This window comes from Leptopilina boulardi, unplaced genomic scaffold, assembly GCF_019393585.1.
Source record: "Leptopilina boulardi isolate dan_hultmark-lab unplaced genomic scaffold, ZJU_Lbou_2.1 LbouV2_51, whole genome shotgun sequence".
Taxonomy (NCBI): Eukaryota; Metazoa; Arthropoda; class Insecta; order Hymenoptera; family Figitidae; genus Leptopilina; species Leptopilina boulardi.
The window spans coordinates 974,479-987,769 of NW_026137996.1; the positions used below are offsets into that span (position 1 = coordinate 974,479).

General features: G+C 27.3%; 1 protein-coding gene across 5 annotated transcripts in view; it reads right to left on the bottom strand.

The window, feature by feature from the left end:
- LOC127289823 (uncharacterized) overlaps nt 1–13,291 on the bottom strand; it is a 116,631-nt gene that overhangs the window by 8,999 nt on the left and 94,341 nt on the right. For 3 of the 5 annotated variants that reach the window (XM_051318017.1, XM_051318018.1, XM_051318016.1), the window contains exons 7-9: nt 2,048–2,182; nt 1,757–1,835; nt 223–326 (exon numbers count right to left, since the gene is read on the bottom strand). In XM_051318017.1, coding sequence (XP_051173974.1) covers nt 223–326; nt 1,757–1,835; nt 2,048–2,182 — 318 coding nt within the window. Of the gene's footprint in view, nt 1–222; nt 327–1,756; nt 1,836–2,047; nt 2,183–5,209; nt 6,565–13,291 lie in introns of all 5 variants that reach the window. The other 2 variants (XM_051318015.1, XM_051318019.1) reach the window with 2 other exon arrangements.

Sequence of the window (13,291 nt, forward strand, 5' to 3'; positions counted from 1 at the left end):
TGCCATTTAAAAAATTTTCCATTATTCGTAGAGTTTGTCGATATATAAAAATAAGAATGTGAATTTTCTTGAAATATAAAAATTACGTAAGATTTTTATAGAAAATTTTTCCTTGTGAGATAAATTATAATATGATATACAATATATATAGATGCAAAGGGTTGGAAAAAAAAATCGTGCAATTTAACTTGTTGTTATAAAAAGTGGAAAAACAATACTCACACTGATTGCCTTCCTGTGCTCCAAATGTAACCAACATTTTTGCTAAAGGTCTGTTGTTACTCAAGACTGCCACGTCCAGTGGAGACAAACCGTCGCTATTTACACTGAAAATAAAAAGAAACTTTAGAAACGTAATTGAAATCTGACTTCTTCATGCTTCACATTTTTCATTTTCAAAGAATAAACTGTAAATACTCAATATTACATACAATATCAATTAAATAATAATAATCATAATAGAAATTTAAAATTACTTTAAAAAAAAACAATCATAAAAAATTAAATTAATAATTTATTATTTAATATATTGCAATTATTTTTTATGTAAAATTAATTTTTCTGTAATTGAGTGTTAGTTGAGGAAAAATTGAATTTGTACAAGCAAAAAGCATCTTTTAAACTAGCGCATGAAAACACAACTTGTATTTGTATTTTGAGTGTTAAACTTTCAAAATAATTCACTGGTGACCACTAAAATGTGGTTTCTAAACAAAGTACCCTGACATTAACGTAACTTAAAGTTTAACGATTATCAAATTGTTTTATACTATAATTTTAACGCATTTAATACTATTTTAGAATTAAAAAAAAAAAAACAAATTATATTTATTTAATTTAATATTTAATTCAAAAATTGTTTAAATATTTGAATTTAATTTTAAAAAAATTTCTAAATTCTATTTATTGATAATTTTAATCAATATTTTAATTAGTGCATTTGCAAAAAGTGGGAAAAAAAAATTTTTTTTTTTTATGATCTATTTTGTACAAAAGTTTTCGTGTAGACAAAACTTTAGTCTCAGCTATATAGAATTGGAAATACTTTGAGGTGAACTCTTCATGATAAGGTTGTAACTTTTTATATTCTTGTGAGAACTTGTTCGAAGGTAAGATTCGATTTAGGAAGAGCACGTAGTTGTAATCAAGACTTTTCAATGTTCAAGCAACTAGAAACTTCTAAGCGCGCTTTCAAAACGAATCGTCAATTTCTATCAAAATGAACCCTTTAAAAGAAACGACATGACTTTTACCAAAAAACGAAAAAAAATTATATCAATTTAAATATACTTCTTTTTATCTCAAATTACTTTCTTCTCTTATTTACAAATTCCTGATTAATATCATTTACTGCGAAATAAAATTAATCAATTAGTTTTTGGTATATATTCTGAAATTATAACTTTAGTAAATCAATTAGGTATAGCGATGCAGATGTGGCTTAAAGGATTAGGATCTATTCTAAGAAAGGATATTACAGGATTCAGTACTGGGGACGAAAATAGGTCAATATGTATATATATATATATAAAGAACAAAAATAATAAAACTTCTTAAATTCCTCTCAACATTTTTTGTAAAATTTGTCAATTTCTTTAAATTACGTTAGTTATTTAAAAAAAATATTTAATTTGAAACAATTTAAATTTCTTTAATTAACATTTAATTAATTAAAATTGATCTCTTACAATAAAAGCAAAATTTGTAAAACTTTTTAGATACTTTTTTTTTAAAATATTAAACTAATTTTTATTACCTGTTTACATCTACATCAGTTGACTCCAAAATAGTCCTTGCCTTATCTAAATAACCATGTTCAACTGCTGCAAACAAAGCTGTAAACAAAATAAAACATTATTTTTTTTTTTTCATAATTATCTAAAATTTGTATACTGTAAACATTATTTGAATAAAAAAATTATTTATTAAACCCGTTCATATAATTTTAGGAAAACAGTAGAAAAAATAGGAAAAATAATATTTAATAATGGAAAAAGCAATAAATAAACAGAAGAAGAATAAAATAAAAATAAAACAAAAGAAATACCATGCAAGTGAATATTGAGGGAAGGTTGTGCCGTGAGTGGATTGATGTGAATTGATGACAAATTGTTCAGATGATGTTGATTTTTCTTTTTTCCAAATCCCTCAAGGAAATCCATCCCTTGTTGCGATTGCAGCTCTATATATAAACAATATAAACGAATAAAATAAATCTTCTATTATTAAACTAAAAAAACGGCAAACTAAGTAAATGTGGGTGTTGCGAAATTAAATAAAGATAAACAGTTAATAAAAATAGAAAACCAGTCAATATAAAATCAATTACAAATAGAAACACGTATATTAAATACAAAAACAGTAAAAATAAAGTGTGCTTCTCTCTCTTCATTTTTTTTGTTTATATTTTTATATATATAGGTTAAAATTAAATAAATAACGGATATAAATTGTGTGAAGTCTGTTACAAATCGAAAAGCCATAATCGAAAATATCGAAAGTTGCGATCACAGCCAACTTCAGAGTGAATTCACTAAAAATGGCGGACAATCACGTTTCATTGTTACCCTACCGGAAGGCTGGTACTGGATTGGTACTGGGAAATTGGAACTGAGATCTCAGTACCAACTCAGTACTAATTTGGTGCATTTTGGTACTGAAATGGAACTGGGAAATTTACCTGCGAAAAGGGTCGAGTTACCGTTAATACCCTCATAAAAGTGAAAAGCGACTAGCTTTTTCAATATGTTTAAACTAAAACTTTATATTTTTTTCAATATTATATTTGTTTTTCATGGATTTATATTATTTTCATACATTATTATGCATATGATATTTCCTTTGTCAGCTAAATTCAAAAATGATGTCCATTTTTTTATCAAACTTAAGGTATACGAGATAAATTATAACTTTTTTAAATGTAATTATTTTATGATAAATTTTAGATATTCATAATCTGGAAATATTAACGAATCTGAATATATATTTTTTAAAGTTGAGTTATTAAAATTACAAATTTTTTAAGCAATAAAACTCGGGTTAAAATTTTAATCCTTCAACAAAGGACCTAGGGGTCTATTGTTCAAGGAGGGATTGCAATATAATTTTCAAACTTAACAGAAATTTTCTACAAACTATTATGTTTTTTTTTTGCTGTTTTACACGTATATCGTGAGAGACGGTTTGTTGATCTTATATACCTTTAAAACTATTGTTAAAGTACTTTAAAAATGTCTTCTTATGGGTTATCAGGTAGTGGTACTGAAGTGGAACTCAAGCCAAGTCCAATTCAGTACCATTCCAGTACCACTCTTTCGGTAGGGTAGTTACATATAAATGAGTAAGAATAATTGAATATTAATTGTTTACTAATTAAAAAATGTTAGGAAATAAATTAATAATTACAGTTTTTGTTTTAATTCAAGTTAATTTATTCAAATAGCTCATAAAACTTTGAATTTATATATTTTTGAAGTGTTGACTAGCACGGGGCCACAGATTTAGCAATTTTTTAATTCTCAGATATATGAACAATATATTAAAAAGGCAAACATTTCTTTTATCACAGGAGTCACAAATTGTTTAATAATTTCTTAATGTAAAAAAGTTTAATTATTTCTTTGATTTTTGTTAATTTGGGGTTTTTCATATTTTTATGTTGGCAACAAAGCCATAGAATTGAGAGTGGGGGGTTATAACTAACTTCAGAGTGATGCCACTGACGGGCAATGGCCTCCATTGTTTGTGATTGTTAGAAAGTTTTTAATAATAATTACTAGTTATATTGAATATTATTTGTTAAATAGTATCAAATATGTTTAGATATCCAAAGAATAATAGTTGATTATCAAAATAACCTGGCATTCTGAATTGAAACCTTCGTAAAGTTAATTTTCGAGCCCGGATGTCAATTGTTTGGATAACGCTATATGCTTGAGCTTTAAAATAGACCAATTCGTAATAATTACTTAGTTTTTGTAATTAAAATCTTGTTATTAGGTCAAACAAATAGAAAACATTTAAATTTAATTTATTACAAAAAATTTGTTTTCAGGTTAAAGTTAAAATTAGTAATGGGGCTGAAGATAGCTGCATTATCACCGCCATCTTGTATCGAGAATTCGATAGTTGAATTTCGATTTTTATCTTTTTTTTTTCATTGTTGCTTCTTGAGCGGTTCAGTTAACGTCTTTTTTATTATTTTCTCCAGATAACAAGATTTTTTGTTTTTCAAGTAAAATAATAGTATACAGGGAGTGATAGAAAGTTTAATAATGTCTTTTTAAAGTAAAAAAAAAGTGTGAGTGAAAAGTGTTCTAAAAAGTGTCAACCAAATTATGGCCCATTTATATAACCTAAAAATTGATAGCAGAAAAAAATCAACAAAGTTGTGAGTACCTAATGTTATAATAATAAAATAATTAATAATCTGTTTATATTTCAATGTCATTAAAAAATGAGGGGGGGGGGAATTATATATATTAGTAAATCGCATTTAACCACATAGGAGATAATTAACTAAAGAAAGCTTAAAGGATAAAGATAGGGATTTCCATATATCTATATATGATACGGGATTTTCCGTAATGTTTGTGACAAGTAAATTTCTTTTTTTTTCTCTCAATTATCTTGGAAATTTCTCGTTGTATTACAATTTAAATTAAATTTTTGCAATAGTCTATATATATTTTTTTTTCTCAAGTCTTAAAATACTTGAAAGCAAGGTATATGTGACTGAAAGCTGACATTAAATTCTTCCGAACTAATACATTATTCATAAAGCGATTTCAGCGAAATATAATTTTCCGTATCAAAATGTTTCAAGGGATGCAAAAGTTTGATACGTTTAAAAAAAAAAAAATTGAAAAACTGAAATTAATTAATGTTATTTCTATTATTGTTATTTCTGATTACTGTAAGTAATTGTATTACAATTGTTTATTATTGTAATTATTACAAGTAATAAACAATGATTGTTTGTCAATTACTATAATTATTTTTTTTTCTTTTTTTTCTATTTAGATAAAAATTTATCATTTTAACTCGTTTCTTTTAGATGAGAGCAATTTTTGTTTATTGAGAGAATAATTTTTTTTTAAGAAAGACATAAATGATTTTAATTAAAGGATTTTAAGTGAGGTTTAGAAAAATGTCAGGAAAAAAAAAAAAGTTTCTTCTCGAATTTCGCGATAGAGACACAAGAACCTACTTGATCCCAAAGTGGTTGTCATCGAAACGCGGTCATGGATGATGGACTCCAGTTTCTTGGACTCTTGTACTTCTTTTTTATGATTAATCTTTTTAACTCGGAAACTGCTTCGACCTCCGTTCCAAAAGTTTGTTATATTATCGACTGTTCTTGGTCTTAAAAACTTGGAATTATTGACAGTAACTTTTTCACAAAGAGGCACATCAACACGACATAATTCATATTGTGTATTGTCATATTCAGATTCATTAATTTTATTTATTCTACTACTATTATTATTATTTCGCAAAACAATTGATTTTCCATTTTCCTCATCATTTATTGACCGATAATTATTGTACTTTTGTTCTTTTTCCTCGCTTTTAAAATGTTGATTGTTGATCTCGTTATCACATTTGGAATCAACTAAAATAGTGAGTGTTTCCGTTGATGATTTTAACTTTTCATCATTTATTTTCAATTCGAATTTTTTTTCATTGTTTAAATTGTTCTTGTCATCGGATTTTACTGGGAAAAAAAAATCGTTAACAGAAGAATCGATCGAGCTGTCTAAACAGAAAGTAGGGTTCTCATAGGAATTGTATTCTCCAGTTGGATAAACCGGATACTCCCTCTTTTCAGATATTTTCTTCGTATCCTGAGAATAATGAGACTTTCCAAGTTGTTCACTAGTCGATTTACTGGTCTCTTGACGCTCATGCTTATTGATATTATGTTTATTATTATTATTTTGTGTGACTTTTCGATTTTTTCCCATTATTCGATTAGTGAGGGATAATTTTTGTTTTAGATCCTTGGCTATTTTAATTGATTCAATAGATGATGTTAATTCAATATTTTGTTTTTCTGTATCGATTTTCTCTTGTGTTTTATTTTTTTTATCAGACTCTGATTGTTGTTGTTGTTTTTTTTGTAGAAATGGAAGTGTCCATTGAGTTGTTGTTTTGGTTACAGATTCTTTTACTTGTGGAGAAATTGTTGATTGATTTTGATTTGTGTGATTACGAATTTTTGACATTATTCTAACGGAAGCTCGAAATGATTTTGTTCTTTTGAATGTTGACAATCTGCCGGTCGATGAACGACGTGATAGCAGATCCATCTTTGGACTGGAAGACGAGTCTTTTCGGAATTTCATTTGGAGACTGTTTTTATTTTATATTTCTTATTTTTTTGATAGAGAATTAATTTTTTTTTGTTTTTATTTTTCTCTTGTTAATACTAGATATTTTACACTTTTCGAACTAATATTATAGATAAATATATATCTATTAATCTTTCAACAAAGTTTTAACATCTTTGGCCAATTATATAATTTTTTTTTCTTGGTTCCAACTCTTTGGATTGGTATAAAGCTGAAAATCAATGAGAATTTAAATTTTATTTTTTTTTTTATTTATTTTTTCTTTATGAAAAGCGTGAATCGTGTCCTCTTTTGTATTTAATATTGAAAATTGTTGTGTTCAAATAGAAAAACAATCATTAATATTTAAATATATTTTTTTCCGGCTTTTAAATTTGTAAATAGTTTCGGTATTTTTATTATATATGTAAGAAAAATATGTGCATCGTCAAAATGAATATTTTCTCTTTAGTGGTGGTACACATTATTGTTCGACAAGACGAATTTAGAATAGATCGATAAAATTCTTGACCATATAGAATAGTAAATCACTCTTTGTTTTATATGACAATCGCGAAAAAAGAAAGAGAGAGAGAGAGAAATTATTTTTACAATTATTGCCACGTTGATTGAGTTTGTTTTAATTTTAACCTTTATCCAATGTGGCGAAAAAAAAGAAATTAAATTTTTCCTTTCAATTATATAAATTTTAAAATTACTTTTAAATTAAAAATTTTAGAAAATTAATTGATTAAATATTTTTATTTATGAAGTTTATTAATAATATTAATACGATAAAAAAAATTTCTTGAATTTTTATATATTTTTAACTTTTATAATAAAGAGTACAATGGGGAAAAATTTGCAAAACTTTTAAAACTTGCCCACAGAGGAGTAAAGTTACTTTAAGAACTATATATATATATAATTGCAAAGAGATTTAAAAAAAAATTTATTGGCATTTGACATTATTACTGACTGATTGATGTTTAAAAACTGATTGATAAAAAAAATTTAAAATTAAAAAAATATTTAAAAAGAATTTCATTTTTTAAAATATAAAATTATTATATTAAAATTCTAGAATTGTAAAAATTATTTCTTTCAATTTTTTTAAATAAGAGTATAATTTAAATACAAAAAGTTTTCAATCAATTTATAATAATTAATTAAATAAAATTTTTAATTAATCATTTTATATTGTGAGATTAAATATATATTCTTCGGGAAAGTTTTTTTTTTTTCTATTATTAACAAAAAAAAAAAAAAAAGAACGTCTTATCTGAGATTTCTTGGAAAGTATCCTGAATTTCTTCGCAGTTATATTATTTTTAAGTGTGTATAGGAAATTTTCTCGATTACAAAGTTTCTTTTGCACGGAAGTGAATATCATGAGATGAGGAAAGGAAGTTTGTCGAGTAGAATATAATGAAAAAAAAAAAAAATAATAAGTAAAAGGAGTATAATAACGTGAAATGAATTTTCCGAGAGAAGCTTTAATATAAAGGGATGATTAGGTGCCAGAGACCTTATTTCTATAAAAACTGAGCAATGAACCTATTTGCGCCTCAATCACTTGACATTGATTATTATTATTATTATTATTATTATTGTGATCATTTTCAGCCCATCATTAAATACAAAAGTGGAACCAAATAGAGATGAATGTTTGTCGTTTATATCTACTTGAGAGTCAAGCGCAGGTTTATTATTTACTTGGGATATGCTCTTATAGGCAATTCTCTCTTGCTCCGACAATTGGCTATTATAAAGAATAGAATGAGAGAGCGAGAGAGAGAGAGAGAGAGAGAGAGAGAATGGGTTTGGTTCACAGACACCTATTCTTGTCTTCTTCCTTCTCGAGGGACACTAGCTCAATTTGTTGAAGCAATAGATTTTATTGCTTACGTCCGTTGCGTGTTACAAGTAGATTTTTTTGGATTGCGCGCCCAATCACGTCACATAACAAAAGATTGACAAGAAAGATTTCTTATAAAATTCGGAAAAAAGAGATATATATTTTCTTGAAATCACCCAATGTCTATTAAGGTTTTGACCTTCCGTTAAAAATAAATCTCTCCTGGGTCAAAGTTTTTATACTTTTGAAGGTGGCATCATTTCGTTTTTTCTCTCTCTCTCTCTCTCTTTCCCCTTTTTACGATTTAGGTGTCAAAAGTTAACGCAAAAGTTTTTTAACACGCGCTGTAAAGAAAAAAAAAAAAAATATTTTTTTTTTCAAGGCATATTGTAAAGAAGTTTATATTATACTTGATTATTCATAATTTTGGTAATAATCTTTTCCCCACTTCAAATTGAAATATTTTATATCCTTTTTTTTTATTTTACTTTCTAAAAAAAAAATTTCTAATTCACAAAACAAAATGAAGTTTATAAATACCCTCATAATAATTTAATTTAAATTCTACTATTAAAATGAGTTTTGTAACAATAATAGAGAAAATCGAAGTCAGAACAATGAATAGAGAATTTGCGTTCATTTTGGAATATTACAAAGAAATTGTAGATTATTAATGTGATAATTAAGTCGCTTATTCTGTGTACTGTAAGCAAGAAATCGATTTTCTTTATTATTTTCTCAATTTTAAAATAAAAATAAATATGAACAAGAGAGAAAATTTTGTTAATTCGTATATTTTCGTATATATTATTTGAATAATTAATTTGAAAATTATTTCCTTGATAATTAAATTTAATGTCTTAGTATAGTATACTTTTGTCAAAGACAGTATACAAGCGGGAAAATTATACAAAATTTGTATTGTAAGCACATAATCATAGGGGCGTATTTTTTGCTTGGATGAACAAAAGGGAAGTCTTGGAGCGTAAAACCTAGGCACATATACAACTATTACTGACTTCCTGTTTTCATCTAGTACTTAATAATTGTTCTAAGAATAAAATTCTCTTTAATTTTTTTTTTTCTCACAAGAGAAGAAAATCAATTTAGGACAATATTGTCGCATCTATTATTTGCATTAAATGATATTTTTTCTTGTTATCAAAATTGATTGAGAGCACATAAAAGAAAAAGAATAAAATTATACAATTTTTAATTAGATATTTTTCTCGTGAAATTGAATTTTAATTTTTTTTCTCTCAAATTGTTAATTATAGTGTTGGTCGCACAAAAGTTTGTTTTTTTTTCTCCTACGCGATGATGTTATTTTTGGTATTATCTGTTTTCGATTTAGTAATTAGATTGTTTGGTACGAAATGATGTCTTCGGGAGTTAAGCCAATTAATGGAAACGAGGAATCAGGTTTTTTTTCTTCTTCTTTTTTATCTCTCCGCAGATCAATAGACTCTGACTCTTAATATTGTTCCAATTGTAATTAATCGGCTAAGATAAATTTTTCCCTGGGATCGTTATAAGATTTGAATGAGGTATTTAGGAATGAAAGAAATCTTTGTGATTGCCTCTTTTCGTTTTTTTTTCATTATCACTATATTTATTAATTAACAGTCATGACTTGATACTAGAGTTTTATAATAGCAGTATTATTTTTAATATTTTCACGATAAAAAGTAAGATTTATATTTAGTGAAGAATTTTTTTTAAAATAAAATACAGTAAAAAAAATTTCTTTAATTTAATAATTAACTTATATTTTATTATATTATTAATATATTTTATATTTATATTATATTAATTAATATAAATAATTTTAAATATTTATTGAAATAATATAAAAAATAATAATTATTACAATTATAAAACTTATCTTTTTTTTTTGTTATCAAAATTCATTTTTTTTTGATAAATTTGTTTTGTAAAATTTTGTTTCTCGCAGATATATTTGTTTTTTTTTCTTTTTATTTATACACGTATTGTTAATCTTTGCAAAAATAATTGAAGAGGCAGTCGTAAAGATATACGAATTTAACGTTATGTTTAACTTTTGTGAAAGCAACCAGTTTTAAAAATATATAGGATTTTTATCTCAAATGCATTTAGGAACATGACATAAGAGAAATTGCCACTACTGACTATTTTATAGTTTACTCGTTAAACTTTAAAGCATAAACAAGGGAAATAAAATTTAAGAACAAATAAAATCCGTCCCATTTTTCAATTCACTTATATAAAGGACCTTTTATTCATACTAAAACGATTTATAGAAAATTTAATATTTTTTTTTTTTTGTAAAATTTATAACAAATTTTAGAATTTTTATTATACATTTAGTATATTTTATAATTATATTATTTAGATTATTATTTATAATCAGTTGATTATATGTGTTGTGTTTATAATATGTGAAATTCAAGATAATACTTGTAATACAGATTATTTAATCTATTGAATTTCAAACCCTTACCACAAATCGAAAACCATAACGATCCGAGAGAAATTTTCACTTTGACCTATCTCCTCTCAACGAATTGAATGAGGATATTGAATTGATTGGAATTGATGGGACTTGAATGGTTATTGACAAGTTAATCTTTCCGTGTATTACATATAAAAGCATTTTTTTTATAAATAAAAATGTTTTTTTATGTTCCATACATATTGTTCTATAAAGGTTTTTTTTTTTTTTTTTTGACAAACGATCATCTAAAAATTTGATAATAACTAATATTACTAAAATATATAATATATGAGACAAAAGTTTGGAACGATCAAATGAACGAAAATTTTTTTTTTTCATTTACTAATAAAAACCCAATAACATCACTCAGAGTAGTTAATAATACAATAATTATCAATAAAAAACCAAAACTATTCACATTAAGGGTGAAAACAACCCTTAATCATATTATGTCTATTGAGAAAAAAAGAATGTCCAAATACAACAATTTGGTGTTCGGCTTTTTTCTTAAAAATACCCCCAAAAATTCTCTAAAAATATACCCAACCAAAATCCATTATCCACATGCGGCGCTCGCACCCCTAAAAGCCACCCCTATAGATGGTGAAAAATAAAAGTGTCATTTTTCACTCTTTGGTGTTCGGCTTTTTTCTTAAAAATACAGCCAAAAATTCTCTAAAAATATACCCAACCAAAATCCATTATCCACATGCGGCGCTCGCACCCCTAAAAGCCACCCCTATAGATGGTGAAAAATAAAAGTGTCATTTTTCACTCTTTGGTGTTCGGCTTTTTTCTTAAAAATACCGCCAAAAATTCTCTAAAAATATACCCAACCAACATCCATTATCCAATTGCGGCGCTCGCACCCCTAAAAGCCACCCCTATAGATAGTGAAAAATAAAAGTCTCAATTTTCACACTTTGGTGTTCGGCTTTTTTCTTAAAAATACCGCCAAAAATTCTCTAAAAATATACCCAACCAAAATCCATTATCCAAATGCGGCGCTCGCACCCCTAAAAGCCACCCCTATAGATGATTAAAATAAAAGTGTCATTTTTCACCCTTTGGTGTTCGGCTTTTTTCTTAAAAATACCGCCAAAAATTCTCTAAAAATATACCCAACCAAAATCCATTATCCACATGCGGCGCTCGCACCCCTAAAAGCCACCCCTATAGATGGTGAAAATAAAAGTGTCATTTTTCACCCTTTGGTGTTCGGCTTTTTTCTTAAAAATACCCCCAAAAATTCTCTAAAAATATACCCAACCAAAATCCATTATCCACATGCGGCGCTCGCACCACTAAAAGCCACCCCTATAGATGGTGAAAAATAAAAGTGTCATTTTTCACTCTTTGGTGTTCGGCTTTTTTCTTAAAAATACCGCCAAAAATTCTCTAAATATATACCCAACCAAAATCCATTATCCACATGCGGCGCTCGCACCCCTAAAAGCCACCCCTATAGATGGTGAAAATAAAAGTGTCATTTTTCCACGTTTGGTGTTCGGCTTTTTTCTTAAAAATACCGCCAAAAATTCTCTAAAAATATACCCAACCAAAATCCATTATCCACATGCGGCGCTCGCACCCCTAAAAGCCACCCCTATAGATGGTGAAAAATAAAAGTCTCAATTTTCACACTTTGGTGTTCGGCTTTTTTCTTAAAAATACCGCCAAAAATTCTCTAAAAATATACCCAACCAAAATCCATTATCCAAATGCGGCGCTCGCACCCCTAAAAGCCACCCCTATAGATGATTAAAATAAAAGTGTCATTTTTCACCCTTTGGTGTTCGGCTTTTTTCTTAAAAATACCGCCAAAAATTCTCTAAAAATATACCCAACCAAAATCCATTATCCACATGCGGCGCTCGCACCCCTAAAAGCCACCCCTATAGATGGTGAAAATAAAAGTGTCATTTTTCACCCTTTGGTGTTCGGCTTTTTTCTTAAAAATACCGCCAAAAATTCTCTAAAAATATACCCAACCAAAATCCATTATCCACATGCGGCGCTCGCACCCCTAAAAGCCACCCCTATAGATGGTGAAAAATAAAAGTGTCATTTTTCACTCTTTGGTGTTCGGCTTTTTTCTTAAAAATACCGCCAAAAATTCTCTAAAAATATACCCAACCAAAATCCATTATCCACATGCGGCGCTCGCACCCCTAAAAGCCACCCCTATAGATGGTGAAAAATAAAAGTCTCAATTTTCACACTTTGGTGTTCGGCTTTTTTCTTAAAAATACCGCCAAAAATTCTCTAAAAATATACCCAACCAAAATCCATTATCCAAATGCGGCGCTCGCACCCCTAAAAGCCACCCCTATAGATGATGAAAAATAAAAGTGTCATTTTTCACCCTTTGGTGTTCGGCTTTTTTCTTAAAAATACCGCCAAAAATTCTCTAAAAATATACCCAACCAAAATCCATTATCCACATGCGGCGCTCGCACCCCTAAAAGCCACCCCTATAGATGGTGAAAAATAAAAGTGTCATTTTTCACCCTTTGGTGTTCGGCTTTTTTCTTAAAAATACCGCCAAAAATTCTCTAAAAATATACCCAACCAAAATCCATTATCCAAATGCGGCGCTCGCACCCCTAAAAGCCACCCCTATAG